Source organism: Cavia porcellus, unplaced genomic scaffold, assembly GCF_034190915.1.
Source record: "Cavia porcellus strain 051 isolate PalLab524CR breed Dunkin Hartley unplaced genomic scaffold, mCavPor4.1 scaffold_31, whole genome shotgun sequence".
NCBI classification, from domain to species: Eukaryota; Metazoa; Chordata; class Mammalia; order Rodentia; family Caviidae; genus Cavia; species Cavia porcellus.
The window spans coordinates 46174636-46197196 of NW_026947514.1; the positions used below are offsets into that span (position 1 = coordinate 46174636).

A 22561-nucleotide genomic window follows, 5' to 3' on the forward strand; every position below is an offset into this window, starting at 1 on the left:
ACTATATATATAGTGAGACTCTCTGACAACACAACTGGGGACCAGTGAGTTGTTTTTTTAATGTCAACTACTGAAAACTGTCATGCATGCAGACAGCACTGGGAACCAAGTTTTGCCACAATTCAAAACAGGACATCAGCAATTTCTGAGGGCTGCAAGTACTGCATGCTGAGAAGTGAGGCATTATACGCCCTGCCCTTGGTCAGTGCAGCCACATGCACACGCACACATATCAGGGACGGCTGACCTGTGGAAACAGAGTTGTTAACCTGTGCATGCATGGCATACATGGAGTTACAGCCACACTGACAGCTGACATTTGCTAGGCACATTCCACAGGCCACTTGAGCTCTAAGCCCTTTGTGTAAGATCTTTAAATCCCAAATGATATGGGTCACAAAACACTAGGCACCAGATTATCAAATCAGAGCAAACCAAAGTGGAGTAAGACCAGCACTGACTACTCAAATACAGGAACATTTTCTATACACTTCACCTAGGGTCACAAGGGAAACCACAGCTCTTGAATGCAAAGCAAGCTGTTGTCAGCCCTTGTCTGGTCTTGCTATAAATTCCACACACCAGCAGGCTAGCTGAGCATAGTGCGTCTCTCTGGGGAACACTTACTGGGGCTCAAGACAGATACTGTTCTCAGCTTTAGTGTCCTCCCTTTTGCAGTGTTGGGAACAAACCCAGGGCCTTGCATGTGCTAAGCAAGCACTGTTACAAGCTACAGGCCTCCAAACTTCCTTTTGAGGCAGGAATTCACTAACTTGTCCAGGCTAGCCTAAACTTGTTATCCTCCTGCCTCAGCCTCCCAAACAACTGGGATTGTAGGTACATGCTACTCTACCCAGTTTGTGCATCTTTTGAGGCAAGGAGGAGTTAGTGCTAGGGATAAAGGAAGAAAAGTCAAAATAGATTCCAGTCTAGAAGTCATTCTGCACTCCCTCTTGCCTCAGCTACAACTGAGACTCCATCTCCATCTGATCGTACCTTGCCATTTGGCACTCCTGCCAACCTTAAATCCTTCTCCTTTAGGACCATTCCAACCCACTCTCTTTCCCACTAGAACATCTATTACCTGATCTGACACCCTGCAGCCCACACTGCTGGCAAGGTTTCTTAATGGGTACTTGGTTTCAAGCCATTTGGGTTCAGGACAACTTCCCCCACCAACCATGACAAGACCCCAGCTGTGAAGAGATCTTTAGTGACCACAGAATGATATGCCTGGACAACTTGTAAGGAAAAGATACCACCTCAGTCAAGAGTAAATACAGTCGGCAGTGAAGAGAAATCCAGGTATCATTGAAAGATGACCGAGTATAATGTCCTATGTTAGAAAAAACACTGTATCATTTTCCTTCCCTGAGAACTCGAAATCTCTTCACAATTCAATTTACAAACATTAAACCAAAGAAAAAATCTTTCAAAACTCAGGTGCAATCAAGATGTTTTTATTGAAGTTTGAAAACAAAAATGTAACCAGACAGAAAGGATAAAGTAGACAAGACATTATAATCTAACTATGTAATATTCTCTTATTCTTGATGGATCACTAAAATATAAGGATTCTGTAGGCTAACTTTAAGGTCGTCCAGTTAGGTTGTTATTTGGTACCTTTTAAACAGGTTAACCCCTTACCTATTTAGTTTCTTCTCAGAAACATTCATATATTATACAGAAAACATTCATAGTTTATTTGGAAACATTCATATTTTACACAAGATGTACAAATTCTGAGACAAACACAATTATAGCTGCAACACTACTCTAGCTGCATTGTGATGTCTATATTGTTTGTTTTACGTTTTCTATCATATACAACTGGATTTTAAGAGTGTTATATACAGAGGGGCAAAGCACTTATTAAAAGTAAAGGCGCTCAGGTTTAATGTGTACTTTCACAGCCCTATGAAGACACAACCATTATGTACACTGTAAACACCACAGGGCATGAAGTCCATCTCCACCCACAAATGCCAATCTCATGGGATCAAGCATATGAGGTTTAAGGTAAGGTGCTTGACTTTTGCTTTTAGGCATACTTTTCATCCAGGGGCCTTGCTGTTCTTACAGGGAACTATTTACTCATTTCAAAAATAGTGCCAGTGCTAAAAACATTCATGTAAGCGCTGCCTGGGGACTGGCAGCAGAGCCTGCAGTAAACTCCTCTGAATGTCCCTGATGGTGCCAAGTCTGTATCCTTCAAGGACAGACAGAAAAGCAAGCATAATTACACCCTGGATCAAGTGTGAGGGCTCCCTATAAAATCACAAGACCAGTTGCCTGGCAGAGCTGTTAAATTAAGAATTTAAAAATAAATGAACAATGGCAGTACTGATGGAATAGGTGCAGGTGCTCCATGAACACTGAGAGGCAACACTTTGCCTAGGTGTCCTGTGGTTTTAACTCAGTCTTGCTTATTGTCTCTCACCTGACCTTTAGTATTCCTCTTCTGCTTCACTCCCTCTTGCTTTCTTATGCACTGCCCGGTTGAAGCTGTGGCAGGCAGGGACCCAGTGATTATCATGAAGCCCCAGCTTACAGCCAGGAAAACCCTTCTGAGACCGGTGACAGCACATCCAGTATCCAGGCCCATAGGGCAGTGCTTGGCAATAGGGCTTGGGGTGCCAGCGGCACAGGGACACATCCCCTTTCACATATTTTTTCTTGCACTGCTTGCACGGATCCTCTCTATAGCGTGGGTCTCGAACCCAACGTGAATCTGCTGGCCTAATGTTGTAGTATTCAATGATAAACTTGAAATAGCAGCAGGTACATTTAAGAGCCACTAAACTCCTGGTGGGAAGTAACCTGAAAATTTTCACCATAATGTGGTGGGGTAGACATGCCATGTACTGCTGAGGTTCCAGAAGCTGTTGGATTTTAAACCTGGTCTCCAAAAAGTCATGAGACACCTGCTTCTTCCAGGTGGATGCTTGAAGTGCCGGCAACGTGCGTTCCACTGCAGAGGCTGCTAGTATATGTGACTTGGTAGAAGCACGTCTCTCTTCAGCACCACTCTCCTCAGCAGTGCCTTCAAGCTGGCTACCCTCTGAGTACTCTGGAGCTGTGCTGTCATTCAACAGGTAGCCATCCGACTGATGCTCACCAGGGGGCAGAAAGAACAACATTCCTGGAAGTGGATCTTCGTGGGAGCTTAAGCAAGAAGACTGCCGGCCTTCCTCTGCCTTGGTCACAGTGATGCTAATGCATGAAGATTCAACTTTTCTCTCACCAGGCTTTTGACTAGTGAGTGGCACAAGCTCTGCACTCATACAAACAATAGCATCTGTGGGCAATTCAGTGGGTCGGGGACAGGTGTGAGAAGAAAAAGGTAGTTCATCTGTTACTTCCACGTCATGCCTATTGCTGCCTTTCATGGCAGTTTTCTGACCTAGCTGTAATTCTACACTGCTTATGCAGAAAGTCACTCTGGCTTGAAGTGAGGCACAATCCTGAGGAGCACTGTCCCAGGCCCAGTTCCCTGTAGAAGAACAATGGTCAACTCTTACAGGGCCATGGTCCACAGAGACAGACCGTGTGGAATTCATCTGTGTGTCAGGTGCCTCCAGTACATCTTTTTTTGTTTTGTTTTCATCAGCCTGACTACCATTTGCAAGCAACACCCTGCCCACATTTCTCCGGAAGCTGTTATTTCGTGACAGGCTCCCAGACTCACGCTGGCTCTGCCTCTTCAGGCACTCAGACTCCAGCCTGGCTACCATGTCAAGGACACGAACTGGCTCACTCTGTGATTCTCCAACCTCAGGATTTCCCCTTTCTAGGGGTTCTTCACAAGCTCCTGGGTCAGAGAAGGGCTCAGGGGCTGGGAGCATGCCTCTGGACTGACCAGAAAACCTCCCAATGGCAGGTGAGTTGGTGCAGTTTTTCGCACAGCTAGCTAACAGAGCGCTGGCTCTTTGCTCAAGGAAGGCAACCATCTGTATAACTGACAGATGCCTCCCAGCGTAGACTCCTTCCCCACTGTCATTCACATAATGCACAGAACAGTGCTCAATACCACAAACAAATGGCTCAGGCTGGTAGCACCTGCTGTTGACTTCCCTCATATTTTCTAACTGTATCTTGGCTTTTTTAAGATCCCCTGATTTTTTTCTTCTTTTAATAGCTCTCCCATCGATATCCCAGGTGCTTTTTATTTTCATAACTCCTATCCTATTGTTACACTGGTTTGCTGCAAAGAATGCAATTTTCTCCTTGGTATTTCCAGGTTTCACAACAGTCCAGATGTCAAGTGGACTTTCTCCTTCACCCTGGTGGATTGTTGCAGCTGGAACATACTTTTTGGCTTTAACATTCCAGCTGTTCTCTACAGGACTCTTCCCACTCATACTGTACAGAACATTTGGAGAAAGGACCCCAAAAGGTTTTCGAGATGGTGCTTTGATAAGAAAGGATGAAGGAAAGAGACTTGGTTTCATGTAGCTAGCTTTGTTCTTTTCATCATTCACAATCCTTTGGAAGCTCATGGGAGTTCTCTTGGGATTTCCAGAGGGTGCTCTTTCTGCTCAAGCATCCAATATTGCTGTAGGTGCAGAACAGATGCCCTGTAGGACACAAATACATAATTGAGAGAATTTCTTTTAGAAAAGCTTTCTTCCCCTTTATGTTCAGATAGTTTTATCAAATAAACATTTCTGTCAGTGTTTCTAAATCTTGATACTCTCATGTCAGCTAATTAGTAACACAGGTTAAGTATTAAAAAACACCCACTTTGATGATACATTGGCCAAGAAAGAAATTAGTTAGCTAATGAGTTTCACAAATCAATATTGTTAATAACCTATACATAAAATTAATCCTTTAAAGGAACTGAACCTATTGCAAAGGCTTAAATATTAGACATGGTATGGAAGAAGGAAATATAAAAGATACTCCTCTATAATGGCTGTATTTTTCTAGGTCATCACAAGTGTCAGATCAAAATTATTATATAGTATTTTTTCCTATAAACTATTCCTCTACTGTTGACTAGCTGTTTACACTTTTTCACTTGTTTGGTTATGTACTTAACTATTAAGTCTTGGCTTTCTAAATAATCTATTTGTATAAATGCTTAACTCATCAAATTTCCTACAAACACCATAAATCAAACATTGATTCTAAAATCCTTATTAATTCTTAACACCTTGAACCAGTTCAGAAAAACTGTCTTGTTTTATTCTCAGGACAGGGGTGAAGATGGCTGCCATTTTGGAAATAAAGCAGAAAGATGATTACACAACAGAGACCTGTGTTCTAGTCCCTGCCATATCACTAACTAGACAAAGAACATTTATCTTGGGCAAGTCACTTCCTTCCTGGGGCTGAGTTGACACATTAACAGAAAGGAGAGGTTGAAATATAGGTAATCTAACATTATGTCAGGGTCACTGTTACACAAACATCTGGGATTGAAGAAACAGTGTTTTCTAGGGATACTGGGTCTCTTGCCAAATAAAGCTCTTGGCAAAATAAAGATCTACATTACAACCAGGCTGATGGGAGTACAACAGGTCTAACTGCAGGAAGTCTTCCCATTCTGGCTCACTGCAATAACACTTTTTTTTTTTAAATTTTATTTAAGGAGAAAAGAAAAAAAAAGCAGAGAAAGGATACAAGTTATACAGATTTACAGAAAAAAAATGAACAGTAGGAAATCACTAGTTAATGGATTATATATTGTCATCTTAGAAATAATTGTTCAAGTCACAAAATTAAAGCTTGTAAAGTGGACATTCCAACAATGCTACTGCAAACAGTTCTGTTCAATGATCCAATAAAACTCTGTGATATCATTTTCTATCCTATACACTTAAATATACATGCAGTTATATAGTTTAGAGCACTTTCTTTTCCTCTCTTTTGTACAATGACTATTACACATTTTGGGTTTCATTGCTCCCACGGTTCTTATTACTTTTTTGGAAGAGAATAAAACCAAATGTGACATAACAGAACAGAATCGGTCAAGTCAAAAGGGAGGACATAATAGATAATGTAAAAACATAATACAAGGTGATCAACAATGGTTACCATAATGCCTCCCGCTATCTCTAATAGAATTGCCTATATCATTAGTTATAATACAATTGAACAAAACAGTAAAGAACAAAACCGACAAAACCATAACATTGGAGACATTGTAGGTCTTCAAAAGTAGATAAAAGTCAATGAGAATGGGCGTTATAATGAATCTCATTATCTTCACAGCTGATGCCTAAACTTTCGAACCTGATACTATCCAGCACAACAGTATAGGGGAACATCAGTCAAAAACAAGATGGTGAGAGTAATACAGGGCTTCAAATCAAGATAATGGAAAGTCAAAGTGGGTTACTAAAATATATCCTGCTATTTTTTTTCCTTTAATTAAACGGATAAAAATAAAAAAGTAAATAATGGAGTGAAGACTGATATAAAAGAGGGCATAACAGCGAAACAGCGCAGATCAAAACATAACCATTTAAGCAGAATAGTGTTTCACCACCAGATAATCCCGACCCAAAAGTAGTTACCATATTGTCTCTTTCCTTGAAATCCTTGAGTACAACTTCGTATACTGTAGCATTAAGTATATCAAAACAATGTAAAACCATTTAAGAGAATGACAGCATTACAGAGTATTTAGAATCGACTAACAGAAAATGAACAATGGTTTCTGTATAATCTCGTCTTTAAAAGGTTTTTGCTTATACTATCGTACATAATAAAATCCAATAAGATACAACCTATTTAGACCATTGGAGACAGAAGAACAAAAGCTAGATGAGACTTCAAAACAAGATGATACTAAATCAGTATTACCTATTAAGATGTCATTTTCTCCAAAATAGCTGTTCCTATCATCCAATCTTCTCTGCCTCATTTCTGTTGAGCTCTTTTTCTGTCAGTAGCTATCAGTTTGTCTTCTTCATTTTGTTCTCTGCTCCATTCATTGTGGCCTCCTGCCACTATTTCTGGATTCTTTGTATTTTTCTTTTTTTAGAATATCCTGCAATACTCTCTGTAGAGTTGAATTGGTGGTTGCAAATTCCCCCAGTTCCTCTTTATCCTGGAAGCACCTTGTTTTTCCATCAATTTCCAGGGACAGTTGTGCAGGATATCTCAATCTTGGCTGGAGATTATTATCTTTCAAAGCTTGAATTATTTCCCCCCACACTCTTCGTGATTTGATGGTTTGTGCAGAGAAATCTGCTGTAATTCTGATGGGTGTTCCCTTGTAAGTGGTCTGTTTCTTGTCTCTGACAGCTTTTAATATTCTGTTCTTGTATTGAATTTCTGGAGTTTTTATTATTATATGCCTGGGTGTTGCTCTGTTTGGGTTGTAGGTAGCTGGGGTCCTGTATGCCTCATACATCTGAGTATCTTTACCTTTTACTAAATTAGGAAAATTCTCCTGGATTATTTCTGTGAGTAGCTTTTGTAGTTCACTTGTTTGTGTCCCTACTTCTTCTTTTATGTTCTTAATCCTTAAGTTATGGATCCTCTTATCATCTTCTTGTCTTTGTATTATTGCTGTTTGTTTCTTTGTTATTTTTAAGAAGTTTTTCATTTCATTCTCCCATATTACAAGTCTGCCCTCCAGTTCAGATAGTCTGTCCTTAGTTTCTTTCAAGCTGTTATGCCAGTCTTTGATAGACTTCTTAGTTTCTTGGTAGTCCCTTTGAACCTGCTTCACGTATTCTATGCTTTCTCTGTTTTCTCCATCAAACAATTCTCCCCTCTTTTTCTGTTCTTCCATTCCACCATCTGTTTTTTCTTGGGTGGTGCTTAGCATTTCTCTAACTATTCTGCATACTTCTAGCTTCAGGTCGTTGATAACTTCATTCCTGAATTGGTCTATGAGGCTCTCTATATGGCGCTTTATGTCTATTGGTGCAGTGTCCGCTATTGCCTGTTTCTCAGAATTGGGGGCCGAGGAGCCTTTCTTGTTGCTGCCTCTTCCCATATTCTCTGTTCCTTATATATGCAAGCTTATATAGGAGACCCAGCTTCTCTCCCTGTCAGCCACAGCCTGATCGAATTGTGCTGGTTAGGTGTTCCTGCCCACCGAAATGCACCAGGGAGTTACGGACCAGGCAGCCTACGCGGGGGTCGCCCCTCCCGGCCACCATCAGGCTCTAGGATCTGGGTTGGGCCAGACTACCGGGTCCGCTAGCAGCGTCACGCAGGCCAGGCACTTTTCACCAATCCCACCCGAGAGGGGGATGTGTGGCTGTAGTCGCCACCATGCCCTGCTCCCGCAGGACTGCCCGGGCCCAGAAAGTCCTCCGCTGGAGTCAAACTGTGGTAGAGTGTCAGTTTCTCTCACTCACCTCACCACAAGTCAGTGCACGCCTCCCTGCCCGTCCGGTTTTCGACTCCGTTCACAGACTCCCGTTCTCAGAGCTTCCGCGCGTTTCTCTCCTTGCCGAGCCGCTGTAGAGCAGTCGCCGCGCAGCCAGCGGGAAACCCAAATCGCGGCTTCCAATGGCGCGGGGTCCAGCCTCCACACCGAGGCTTTTCTGTTCCTGTTTTAGCACCAGGACTGCATTCCAAGTTGGTTTCTCTCAGCCCAATTTGTTCCTGAGTCAGCAGAGCATATCTCCACCTGTTTATGTCTCCTTAGTCCGCACCATTCCTGACTTCTGAGCCAAGTCTTTCAGAGAGCCTCCGTAGTTGCTGTTATCTGTCTACCATGTTCTCCCGGTATCTGCAATAACACTCTTAAGGCTCCCCTCCATTTGCTCCCCATGTACTGAGTATTTGCAATGTGGCAGCCTTTATGTAACTGCCTTCAGACAACAGCATTAATTGTCAGGTATGAAAGTGATTGCTCCCTGCCCCACCCCAAGCCAGTTTACTTCAGTTTTTAGTTGGCCAAGTAACAGTTCCTGTACCAATTTCCGTTACATAGCTGGACACTAAGATGTATATAGTAAGAGTCAATCCCCAAATGACAAGCCATTCTGGCTCTGTACTTCTTGCTTATTCCATATAGCCCTATAGCACCAGAGATTAGGGCTTGATATTCTGGGAATGATCCTGATCAGTGCCTACAATGTAAATAAATCTGCCTCCAAATCCTGGGTGTCATTTCAGTGTTTCTGCTTGCTGTTGTGGTTCAAGTTTATCCTTCAACTAACTTTTAATTCTAGAATACAGTTTTAGTTAAAAGGAGAGCTATAAATATGGCTATCCTCTAGTCGGATAAGGGAAATCTACATTTAAGGTACATGCTATTTAGCTCAGTAGCCTCAGACTTGTAGTCCTCCTTGTCTCAGTCTCCCAAGTACCGAGATCATAGTCACGCATTACTAAACTCACACGGTGGCTCTTTTGAGTGGCTCTTTTAAAAGATAACTTCATATTGCCATGCTTTCTCTGCTTGGTGGCTGCTGTCTTCCTATTTTCGTCTCTTCCTATTTTTACTTGGCTCAACTTTCATGTTAGAGTCTCTTTTCTTACCTTTAATAAAATTTGGCTACTATTAAAAAAGAAAGAAAAAAAGAAAAAATCCTAGAGCCAAGTGTCATTGCACAGACCTGTAAACCCAGAACTTGGGAAGCTATAGTAGGAGGATCATGTGTTTTAGGCAAGCCTGTGAGACCTTGTCTAACAAAATAAAAATTAAAAAATATTTTTGAAATAGATATTAGGATCTTTTTGGTCTTTAGCAGTTTACATCTTAACCATCTCTTAGAGATTTTCCCTTTTGTACTGTAGCATTTTTAATAGCTTTCTATCATATTCTACAAATTAGTCTTCCCAAGAGTCATCCACAATTGTTCCTAAACTGGACATAAAAATCAATGAAAGAGACACATGAGGTGCTGTCTCTCTATCCAACCATTTTCCTGTTTCTTATAAGTGAAAGGAAAGAAATGCAGATTGTTGAAAAAAAAAACACCTCATATAATGATCTCATCAGAGTGTCTGTGAATAAATTTAAACTCTAGCAGTATGTGTGCTGTTTTGCACTACACAATATGTTCTTTGCTTCTACCCCCACACATTATTTTAGGTGCTATTACTGACAAAGACATTAAGAAAGTAATTAGGGAAGGCTTTCATTTTTCACTTAACCTGTAGTCAGCTTAGCTGACACTTGTGTTCAAGATAACAACAAAAGAGGATCCCAAGGGAGGAAAAGGACCAGGGAAGGGGAAAAGCCAGTAAGGAATCACAATTCAGGGGACTACTAGAAAGTGGTGGTAATGAAGGAGGCAGCATTTAGCTGGCAACCTCTGCTGGCTGAAGGCTATGTGTGTTAACCTCTCTCCCTGTTGCTGCACTTGAAGGCCCTGAGTCAGAAAACAGGTGCTGGCAAGACTTTGAGAAACTCTTGAGTTTTAGCTGAAATCAGTGGTTGACTAAGAAATCAAGATGCCGGGCACCAGGGGCATGTGTTGCAAAAATCCACACAATAAAACATTTAAAATCTCCAACAGATTAGGCCAGATGGTAACACTCTTCCCACTCACACTCAGGCACAGCAAGAAGTTTGCGCTAGGTTTCCATGGTTGCCAATCTCTCCATCAAATTGTATAAAGTTTGCTGTAACAAGGTCCCACTCTCCCGCAATTCTACACATTAGTGTTCCTTAGATTCAGAAAGGCTTTGGACCCCTTACAGAATCAGAATTTCTGCGACTGGGCCCCAAATCTATTCCAATCTTAGACTAAAGCAGAAGGGACTCTGGATCATGTGTTAGGTCCAGGCTAGGGATATCAATGGGGCTCCGCACTTGGGGTAGGGTAAAGTGGAACTGGCCAGCACGGAGCCAAGCAAAGGGTCTACAAGAAAGCACCTATTCTAAGAGCTGGGTAAAGAAAGACCCATTTTCTTACCACTCGCTTTAAAGCACAGTTAAGTGAATGCCCTGTAAAAGCTCCCTGGGTTCTTCAACACAGCCTTCCCATTTCTTTCCTCTTCTTGGTCCTTAAACATCAGTGTTCCTCAGGGTTCTTTTTTTAGACTTCAGCTCCTATGTCCTCTTCCAGTTTCAGTGCCATCTTGTATCTCCAAGGCATTCTCACCCTAAAATCATACACCTAGTGTCTGTTATACATACTTACGTGCAGGTCAACAAGAATCTCAAACCCCCAATTCTAGCTGATGACAGCCTCAGGTACTATCTAGTATGGTGATGGCAAACCATTTAGAGAACAAGTGCCAAACCTTAATCCAAAACCTGCTTATTTATCTCAAACTGCCAACACTGAAATTAAACCTGAATGAGGTTTAGAAAAAAAACTACTCTATTTTTGTCTTAAAAGTAAAACACAGTAACAGGCCTACCATAGGTTCACCACCACTGTATTAGTGCAACAACCCAAAGAAGAGGTAGCCACTTGCAGACAATGCACATAGTGGTAAAGGCTCTAATGACCTGATGTGAGGAATTAAGGGAGGTGGCAGCAGGGTGCCTGCTATGGTCGGTGTCTATGTCCCCCAGAGCCTCATAAGGTCACTGGAGGTGGACTCTTCAGAGATGGCTAAATCTAGAGTTTGTGACTGGCTCATTGTCTAGTGCTGAGATTGGGGTTGTGAGTGCTTAGGGCAGGTAGCCTGCATACAATATAAGGGAGGAAAAGAAGCTCACCTTCTAGAAATAAACCTCCTAATCCCTTTCAGTGTATGTGCGGAGCCCTTTTCAACCCCAAGACTCCACAACCACCCAAGTGCTCCTCCCCCAGCCCCTAGTAAATCTTTCTGTTTCCTTGTTTTGCACATGCAGAGGCTTCTTCAAATCAGCTGTTAATATGGTCACTGTGACTACCTCCCGAACTCCTCCCCCAGCCAAACCTGATAAACGTAGCTTCACTTCTTTGTTCTGAGAGCCGCCCCTACACTTCTTGTAGCTCACCTGTGCCCATATTAAAGGCCTTTCTACCTTTGTCTCTCTTTATTTCTTCAGAATCAACGCAGAAAAATAGTGCCAAAGATAGTCAACCACTTGCTTAAAAACTATAAAAGATTTCAAAAAACACCTTGACAGTCGCCTTCACTAAACAAATTAAGGCAACTCCAGCAATGAACATACATACACACACCACAAACACACAGAGTGAGAGCAAAAGCAAGGGAGAAACATCAAAATCTACGGTGAATGTTTAAATTTTAAAAAATTATTACAGTTGAGACATCTCAATTGATACCCCTAAAAATATTTTTCCTTGGTTAGAACATGTTTATCATTCTTCTCACTTGTTTTTTTGAGACAGTGTTTCACTACTACATTTCAGGCTGGCCTCGAACTCACAGTAATTCTCCTGCCTCAGCATCCAGGATACTGATTACAGGCATACACCACCACACCCAGCCTTGTTGCCACTTTTTCACATAGTTCTGGAAGTCTCTTTCATATCTTTATGAGATATGATCAAACATACAGTAAATTCTGCCAAGTGCTACTCAATGGAAAGGCACCCTTGTAACAATATGTCTTTTTTTTTTAATTAAAAATTTTAAGGAAGGAGAATAACATAAAAGAGGACATAACAACATAATAACACAGGTCAGAACAGAACAATTTAAGCAACATAGTGTTTCACCACAAGATAACCCGACATAACAGTAGCTACCATAGTGTCTCTTTCCTTGAAATATTTGAGTATAACTTTGTATATTATAGCATCAAACACAACATGACAGTGTAAAACCATTCAAGAGAATAGAAGTATTACAGGGTTCAGGACCAGCTAACAGAAAACAAAGAATGGTTTCTATATTATCTCCTTGTCTATAAAAAATTTTGTTTATACTATCACATATAATAAAATCCAGTAAGATACAACATGATGAACTGATGGAGACAGAAGAACAAAAGCTTCATGGGACTTCCAAACAAGATGATATTAAATCAGCACTAGCTATTATATTGTCTTGTTTTCTTCAAAATAAGTGTTCATAGCATCACAGACAATAAAATCAAACAACCCAGAAAAAAACCATTCCAATTAATGAATGGAAACATTATAAGGCTTCAAAGCAATATACTGGGGAATCATGGTTACCACATAATTTTATGTATTCTTACCATTTCTTACACTAGGGAAACTATTTGGTATTTATACATGTGAGTTTGATTTATTTTGCTTATGAGTATGGTGTCAAGCTGTGCCCATTTATTTATAAATATCTCAATGTGATCAACCTTTATAGCTGAGTAGTACTCCGTTGTATAAAAATACCACATCTTTTTTATCTATTCCTCAGTTGATGGATACTTAGGTTGTTTCCAAGATCTGGCTAATACAAATTGTGCTGCTATAAACAAGGGTGCACATATATCACTGTGGTATGATGTGTTCAGTTTTTGTGGGAATATGCCTAGAAGTGAAATAGCTGGAACACATGGGACTTCCAATACCAGCTTTTTGAGAAATCTCCAGACAGATCTCCACAACAGTGCAGGAGAGTTCCTTTTTCCCCACAGACGCTCCAGTATTTGTTGCTGTGTTGTCAAGTTTTCTTGATCCTAGCCATTCTTTCTGGAGATGGAATCTCAGTGTGGATTTAATTTGCATTTCACAAATGACTAATGATGATGGACATTTCTTTTTTTTTAAATTTTATTTAAGGAGAAAAAAAATCAGAGAAAGGGTACTAGTTATACAGATTTACAGAAAAAAATAAACAGTAGGAAATCACTAGTTAATGGATTACATATTGTCATCTTAGAAATAATTGTTCAAGTCACAAAATTAAAGCTTGTAAAGTGGACATTCCAACAGTGAGTCTTATGTAGTTATTTACCATTTGTATTTCTTCATCTGAGAATTGTGTATTCATGTCAGATGCCCATTTTTGGATTGGATCTTTGAATTTTGGGGGTCTGTTTTTTTAGTTCTTTGTATGTTTTAGACAGAAGTCCTTTGTGTGAGGGACAGTTCACTAAGATTTTTTTGCCCAGTTTGTGAGTTTTCTTTTCACTATGCTGGAGATTACTTTTGACATGCAGAAACTTTTTAATAAGAGGCAATACTAGTTATTGATTCTGGGAAGTATTTCCTGTGCGGTTTGATTCCCGTTCAGGAATTCTCTACCTACTCCTATGTCTTCAAGGTTTTTACCCAATTTGTCTTCCAATAGGTTTAGTGTTTCTGTTTTAATATTAAGATCTTTGATCCATTTAGATTTTAATTTAGTACATGGTGATAGGCATGGGTCTAGTTTTAGTTTTTGGCATATGGAGAGCCAGTTTTTCCAACACCATTTATTAAAGAGACTGTCGTTCTTCCAGTGAACATGTTTGGCCCCTTTATCAAAGATAAGGTGGTTGAGTGTGTGTGGTTGAGTGTGTTACTTTGTAGTATAACTTCAAGTCAGGGACTGTGATGTCTCCTGCCTTGCCTTTGCTGCTTAGAACTATCTTTGCTATTCTAGGTCTCTTCTGGTTCCAGATGAATTTTAGGAGTGATTTCTCTAGATCCATGAAGTATATTGATGGTATTTGTATTGGGATTGCATTGAATCTGTATAGCAGTTTTGGGAGAATGGCCATTTTCACAATATTTATTCTTCCTATCCACGAGCAAGGGATGTCTTTCCATTTTCTGAGATCCTCGTCAATTTCTTCTTTCAGTGTACTATAATTTTCCCTATATAGTTCTTTCACTTCTTGAGAATAATTCCTAAATATTTCATTTTTTTGGTTGCTAATGTGAAGGGTGTAGCTTCTCTTATTTCTCTCTCTGTGATTTTGTTGTTAGTATATAGAAATGCTATTGATTTTTGAGTATTGATTTTGTATCCAGCTAAAATGCTGAATTTACTTATTATATCTAGGAGTCTTTCAATGGAGTTTTGGGGGTTTTCTATGTAGAGTATCATGTCATCTGCAAATAATGATAATTTAACTTCTCTTCCTATCTTTACCCCTTTTATTTCTCTCTCTTGTCTAACTGCTCTGGCAAGTATTTCCAATACTATATTAAATAGGAGCAGTGATAAGGGACATCCTTGCCTTGTGCCTGATTTTAAGGTAAAGGCCTTCAGTTTTTGGCCATTTAGTATGATACTGGCTGTTGGTTTGTCACAGATGGCCTTTATTATATTGAGGTAAAGACCATCTATTCCAATTTTCTGTAAGGTTCTTATCATAAATGATCATGTGGACTGGGAAGCCAAGCAAGCACCTCTCCTTCCTGGTAAATGGTGGTGGTGTGGCAGACTGCGGCCCTTCCAGGGGGAGAACCACCAGCAGCTCCTGAGATCCACACCATGTTGGAATTTAGGACACCGGGAAGCCAAGCACACACTGCCCCTCCCTGGTAAGTGGTGGCGGTGTGGCAGACTGCAGCCCTTCCAGGGGAAGAACCACCAGGAGCTCCTGAGATCCCCACTATGTTGGAACTTAGGACACCAAGAAACCAAGCAAGCATCTCCCCTCCCTGGTAAGTGGTGGCAGTGTGGCAGACTACAGCCCTTCCAGGGGGAGAACCACCAGCAGCTCTTGAGACCCATGCCATGTTGGAACTTAGGATGCTGGGACACCAAACAACCAGCCTGCCTTCCTGCTAAGCAATAGTGAACCTACTGATGCACGGCCTAGAGTCAAACATCCCACTTCCCTTACCCCTTTTTCCTGTCCCCCCCGCCGTTAGCAAATGGGAACCAGAAATCTGAGCATCTCCTAGGAGGTTGATCATAGCAAATAAGGGGACTTCCTTCTACCATCTCTTTGAAGGCAAATATTTTTATTACTGTTTTGCTCTATTCTGATTAATGGTACTGCTCTATTCAATATTCTGTTTTGTAAGTTCTGTAATGTTTTGTATTTCATCTCATTTTGATATATGTGATTGAAAGAAAGATAAATTATATTATAATATTATAAAGATAATGAAATAAAAAAAGAAATGTTCATGTGATTCTTACTTTTGGCTTTACTGATATGGTGTAGTAATTTATTGATTTACATATGTTGAACCATCCCTGCATGCATGGGATGAATCCCACTTGGATATGGTGTATAATCTTCTTGATGATTTGCTGCATCCTATTTGCCAATATTTTACTGAGGATTTTTGCATCCGTGTTCATTAGCGAGATTGGCCTGTAGTTGTCTTTTTTAGTTGAGTCTTTCTCAGGTATTGGTACTAGAGTAATATTTGCTCCCAGGAATGACTTAAGAAGGATTGCTTGCCTTTCAATTTCACTGAAGAGTTTGAGGAGTGTCGGCATTAAGTCTTCTTTGTACTTCTTGTAGAATTCTGCAGGGAATACATCTGGGCCTGGGCTCTTCTTTGTAGGTAAAGACTTAATTACATTATCAATTTCATTAATAGAAATTGGGTTATTCAGCAGTTTTACATCTTCTTGACCTAGTTTTGGTACTTCATGTTTCTAGGGATCTATTTCTTCTGTGTTATCAAACCTATGAGTAGAGGTTTTCGAAATAGGTGTTGATCTTCTGTATTTCTACAGAGTCTGTGACTAGGGGCTTATCAATTTTATTTATAATTTCAAAGAACCAACTCTTTGATTCATTGATTCTTTGTTTTCTGAGTCTCTATTGCATTAATTTCTGCTCTGATTTTTGTAATTTCCTCCCTTCTTTTGGCTTTGGGCTTGACTTGCTCTTCTTTTTCTAGATGTTTGAGGTGTAGCATCAGGTTATTTATTTGTATTCGTTCTGTTTTCTTGATACGGGAACTCAGTGCATTAAATTTTCCACTGAGGACAGCTTTCATTGCATCCCACAGATTCCAGTAAGTTGTATTTGTATTTTCGTTTGCTTGTAGGTATTGTTTAATTTCTTCTATTACTCAAGAGTGTGTTATTCAGTTTCCATGTGTTTGTGGGATTTGTGCTGTATTTTTTATCATTAATTTCTAACTTCATGGCGCTATGATCCGATAACATGCATGGGATAATTTCAACTCTTTTGCATTTATTTAAATATGTTCTGAGAGCTAATATATGATCTATTTAAAGAATGTCTCATGTACTGCTGAGAAGAATGTGTATTCTGATGTTGGATGGAACACTCTCTATAGGTCTATCAAGTCCACTTGTTCATAGGCATGATTCAGTTCTGTTACTTCTTTGCTGATTTTCTCTCTGGTTGATCTGTCCTTGGTATCAATGGTATTTTAAGGTCTCCTGTTATAATTGTGTTACTGCTAATTTGGTTTTTCATTTCTGTTAATATTTGTTTTATATAACTGGGTGCTCTGGAATTTGGTGCATATATATTTAAAGATTGTTATGTCTTCCTCTTGAAGTTTTCCCCTAACCAGTATGTAATGACCTTCTTTCTCTCTTCTGATCATTCTTGGTTTGAAGTTCACATTGTCTGCAAACAGAATAGCTACCCACGCTTTTTTGGGGGGTTCCTGTTGCATGAAGTACTGTTTTCCATCCTTTGACTTTCAGTCTGTGAGTATCCTTTTGGGTTAGACGGGTTTCTTGTATTACAGCATATGGTTGGATGTTGTATCTTGATCCATTCTGTCAGTCTGTTTCTTTTGATTGGTGCACTGAGAACTTACATTAATGGTTATAACTGTTATATGTTTATTATTGACATGTTATCTTTCTGCTGTTGAATCTTTATCTTTCCATTCTGTTTAATTGTCTGCTTTGTTTAGTGGTTTTTTCCTCAGTGTATCTAAACTGTCTTTCAGTATTCTTTGCAGGGTTGGCTTGGAAATCATGAAGTTCTTCAGCTGTTCTTTGTCATGGAAGTATCTTATTTCTCCATCAATTTTGAAGGACAGTTTTGCAGGGTACATCAGTCTAGGTTGAAAATCATTTTCCTTTAGGATCTGAAATACTTCACTCCATGCTCTTCTTGACTTTATTGTTCATGCTGGGAAGTTGCTGTGATTCTGATAGGTTTTCCTTTATAGGTGATCTGTCTTTTTCTGACAGCTTTTAACAGTCTATTCTTATGTTGGATTTCTGGGATGGTGATTATATGTCTGGGTATAGTTTTATTTGGTTATGACTATTAGGAGTTCTATGCTTCACTGATTGTGATGTCAGTTTCCATTCTCATGTTTGGGAAATTTTCAACTATTACTTCCCTAAGTATCATCTTGACATCCTTTATGTTGTCCCCTTCTTTTTCATTTATCCCTATCAATCTTATGTTGTTTTTCTTTGCATCATCTTGCAGCTGTTGAATTGTTATTTCCTGATTCCTTGTTATTTTTAAAAGATCTTGCCTTTCCTGTTCACTAGCTGCAATCTTGTCTTCAAGATCTGAAATTATAGAATTCAATTTCAATGAGGCAGTTTTTACAACTTTCAATGGAATTTTTGATTTCCTGTATATCTCTTTGCATCTGCTTTATGTATTCTGTTTGTTTCTTATATGGTTCGTCTAGGGATTCTACCTTTTTGTTTAGTTCCTCTAATTTTTAAACTGGGTCTTCTTTAGTTATGTTCAGCATCTCTTTCATTTCTTGTATCATTTCTTCTTTTACGTGGGAGATTATCTCTAAATTCCTCTAAAGCTTCACGGAGTAGCTTCATTTCAGTTGCTATTATTTCAGGTATTTCAGGTGTATGCCATATATTTTCTTCTGTGTACATAGCTCATAAGGTTTCTTGGGATGGGCTGGAGGTTTGAGATTGCATTTTGGTCTTTTGCTTTGTCATTTTCCTGTATTTCTGTGCTTCAAGTGTTGTTCCAAGGCTTCCCCTGGATGTGCTGGAAATCATCTCCTGTGCCCTAGGCTCCTGGGACCAAATGGAAGTTGCTGAGCCTGGTCCAGGTAGGCCCTCAGGCCCTTTTATGCCACCTTCAGTGTTCCAGGTAGCTGGGCAGGCATATAACCACTGTGGATGATGGGTTAAAGCTTCCCCCAAAGACCAATGCCCTGGAACTCACTTCACCTGCTTTCAAATCCCGTAATTGAAAGTCACTGGGTGAAATATAGTTGGTCCACAAAACCTCCCAAGGCTAGTCTACTGTGCCTGGGCTCTGGATGGGTTCTTGAGCTCTGGAAGAGATGATCTTAAAGTCTCCCGGGGCTCAGGGTGGCACGCAAATTTACCCCAGCTGCCAGCTGAGTTTCCTGGTTTGGGAGATGGGCACTGGGCAGGCCTGAAACCTGCCAAGCACAGCTTAGTGTGATTGGGCTCTGGGTGGGTCCTTGAGCTCTGGAAGAGATGATCTTAAAGTCTCCCAGGGGCTCGGGATGGCACGAGGTGTTACCTCAGCCGCCATCTGAGTTTCCTGGTTTGGGAGGTCACTGGGCGTGTCTTGGGCAGGCCTGAAACCTGCCAAGCGCAGCTCAGTGTGGCTGGGCTCTGGGCGGGTCCTTGAGCTCGGGAAGAGATGATCTTAAAGTCTCCATGGGGCTCGGGATGGTGCACAGTCTTACCCCAGCCACCAGCTGAGTTTCCTGGTTTGAACAATATGTATTCTCATTCACCCAAGTCACCAGATCTGTCACTGTGTGACTTTGGGTTCTTTCCTAAACTCAGGTAACTGTTTTCAATGGATTAAGGACATGCAGGCAGCCATGATACTGCAAATAAGGACATTAAAGGGGACTTCAGACTGCTTTACAAAGTGGGAAAGATGGGACAGGCATTTTAGAAACAAAGGAGATTTATGGGTATGTGTCCTTTACCATAGTTTTTTAAACTAAAAAAAGTTTAAAAATAGCAAAGTTTTTGATCACACTATATATGATGAATCCCTGCTTTATACAACAAGGAAAAAGAGGTCAAATAACTTTTAAAGAACTACAATGAGGACATGGCAAAACCTAAAATTCATTTTTTGAAAAAGGCATATCAAATAGCCAATTTGACAAGCATGGTGGTCCTAACTACATGGGATGCTGAGGCAGGAAGGTTAGCTGAACACAGCTTGGACAAATGTCGCACAATGCACAGTGCAATCTGAACAAGAAAGTTGGGCATGGTGGAGCATGCCTGTAATGCCAGCACTTGAGAGGCTGAGACAGCAGGATCTCAAAGAGACCAGCCTGGGTTACACAGTGAGTTGAAAGCCAGCCTAAACTACACAATGAGATCCTGCCTCAAAAAGAAACAAAAGAACAAAAGAAACAAACCTGCCTAGGTTTAACTATTATACAAAACTAATCCTGACAGCAGGTATTCTATTCAAAGAGCTTTTACCTTTCAAATTATGTCACTTTTTCTTAAATGTCATATAAAACTTCTACACAGAACAGTCATGCATTAAAGCAGATAGATATCACATGCTAAGAGTCTCTGAGTGCTATTTCCACAGGGATTAAATCATAAAAGATGCCAAGGCCAGAATGATGTGAAGATAAGGAAAGAAGTCTTCCACCACATCCCTACAAGCACTGACAGAATGTACACTCAACTTCCACAGAGCACTTAAAAGCTGTAGGTGAGAAGACAGTATTTCCCACATTCCAAAACATTAAGGAGTAAGAGTCTATGTTGCCCAACCTGGTCTTGAACTCCTGGACTCAAGGTAACCTCCTGACTCTGCCTTTCAAATAGCTGGACAACTGATGTGTGCCACCAGGCCCCTCTATGAAGAAATGCTCTCTAAAGCTTTTTCCTGAAACCTCTAAAATTTTGCCTCAGGAGGGATAGGTTTTTAGTGGCACATTAATAGGAAGATCCTTTACCATCTGTTCCTAAATACTCAGTAATATGGAGAATGGTCTTCAGAAATATACACAACTTTCAAGAACCCATTGTTCACAGCTTCCAGCTTAGGGTTCACAATGGTATTTAAAGACAGACTCATCTGCTTTACAGCTCTCTAGGGTATAAACTCTGTTTTATAAATAAAGGCCAAGCAAAGTTCATTTCCAGAAAATAAAAGAAGGTTTGTGATAAAGCTTTGGACAACAAAATATACACACTTTTGAAAAGGAGTATGACAAGTTGGGAAGAAAGCCATGACTTTGGTCTTCAACTGTGACCATAATAGAATACACATCTAATGCAATTTGACAGTATTTACAAATATTGAATGATATGCAAGTTAAACTAAGTTCCCCTGTCCCTTCCTGTGACCTGCTTAGGCTGTTATGAATTATTATTATTCAGGACATAGTCATCAAAGTTGTATATGTGGATATGAAAGTTAAGTCACCACAAAGGCAGTTTACAAAGCTCTTTCCTATTACTTCTATGACACAATACCAAACACCTACAAACTTGAGCACATCTCATTTACTGTCACATAGGCTAAGGAGAATCCTACATTTTATAGTCACCACTAGAATTTACATCAAAATCCAGATAACCCTAATAAAATTAAAGTCCAGAATTCATTATTACATTTGGGACAACACATTGAATATTATCAAGGAAATTTCACTGTCACAGATTTTTAGAGTTTCTCTTAAAAGCTACCTTGCTACCTATTCTAGTATTTCCTAGAAATGAAGGAAAATTTCTACCCCTTTATGTAACAAACTGTTACTTCTTTGAGTAAGCTGGTACTTTTAAAGCTAATTGCAAAAAAAACTGTAAGTGGGTATGGTGACACACGCCTAAAATCCCAACACTCTGAGAGGCTGAGACAGGAGGATCTCAAGTTTTGACCAAGTCTGGGCAATTAAGCAACTCAGACTCTGCCTCCAAATAAGAAATGAAAAGACCGGGGATGTATCTCAATGTAAAGGCCCTGAGTTCAATTCCTAGCACCTTGAAAACAAAATCAAAACAATCACTTTTACATGAATGTTTTATTTTACATGAATGTTATATTTTAAGGAAATAATTTCACATCACTTGCATTTGCCATACTTCAAACAGCTATCAGAAAATTAATACGTGTCCTACTTGACCAAAATGTAACTCAGAGAAAATATAACTTCTTAAAATAATTCCTTTTTAGGGAATAAATGGTAAAGCTCCTGGGTATGCTGGCATATGCCTGTAATGCCAACAATGTGGCAGCAGAGGCAAAAAGATCATCACATGTTTGAGGTCAGCCTGGGCTACATAGGGAATTGAAGACCAGTTTAAGCTGCATGGCGAGAGCCTGTTTCAAAAAACAAAACAAAAAATTCTAAAGCCAACAATGAATACACTTCAAAAATTTATCAGTGCCAAGAAAATGTGATGTGAAAAATAAAGGAAGAGACACTTAACTCTAGAATGTAAAGGCAATACCACATTATATTGTCTGCCAATACACACACACCCTTGGGCTGGGAAGTGATCTTATGCCACATCCTAACACAAGCCAGTCAGGCACAGACTAGCCTTTTAATATAATTATAAGTCACTGGATTTTAAAACGGCTTACTCCCTTGGAAAAGAGAAAAAGGATAAAAGTAAAAATTTAGGGTAGCAAATATAGTATTAAACATTCCTGCCAGCTTGAAGCACTGGTGGTACAGGTGTTAACTGTCTCATCAGGCAGTTTCGACCCCACTGCTGATGTGTTAAAGGATCAAACCAAACTACCCACAGTATCAATGCAGACTAAAGAGCTGGCAGGTATTTAAGGCTTCCATCAGCAGCTCTTCAATGCAAGTGTAAGCTCCTTCTAAGTAGGTAGACCTCATAGAGTTTACCAGGTCTGCCTTAACTGTTCTACACATCTCTAGATCTGCTGAATCACGACTGAAGTAGCAGTCTT

General features: G+C 40.0%; 1 protein-coding gene and 1 long non-coding RNA gene across 4 annotated transcripts in view; one reads left to right on the forward strand and one right to left on the reverse strand.

The window, feature by feature from the left end:
- Positions 1-1444: 1444 nt before the first annotated feature.
- Fbxo34 (F-box protein 34) overlaps positions 1445-22561 on the reverse strand; it is a 65265-nt gene continuing 44148 nt past the window's right edge. For 2 of the 3 annotated variants that reach the window (XM_023566075.2, XM_023566076.2), the window contains exon 2: positions 1445-4577. In XM_023566075.2, the coding sequence (XP_023421843.1) occupies positions 2448-4499 (2052 nt within the window). In that variant the 5' untranslated portion in view covers positions 4500-4577 and the 3' untranslated portion in view covers positions 1445-2447. Of the gene's footprint in view, positions 4578-10841; positions 11032-22561 lie in introns of all 3 variants that reach the window. The other variant, XM_063240910.1, reaches the window with a different exon arrangement.
- Positions 3743-15862, forward strand: LOC134474169 (uncharacterized). Its single transcript, XR_010044823.1, has 2 exons — positions 3743-3880; positions 15089-15862. It is a non-coding gene; the product is annotated as an uncharacterized LOC134474169 (long non-coding RNA).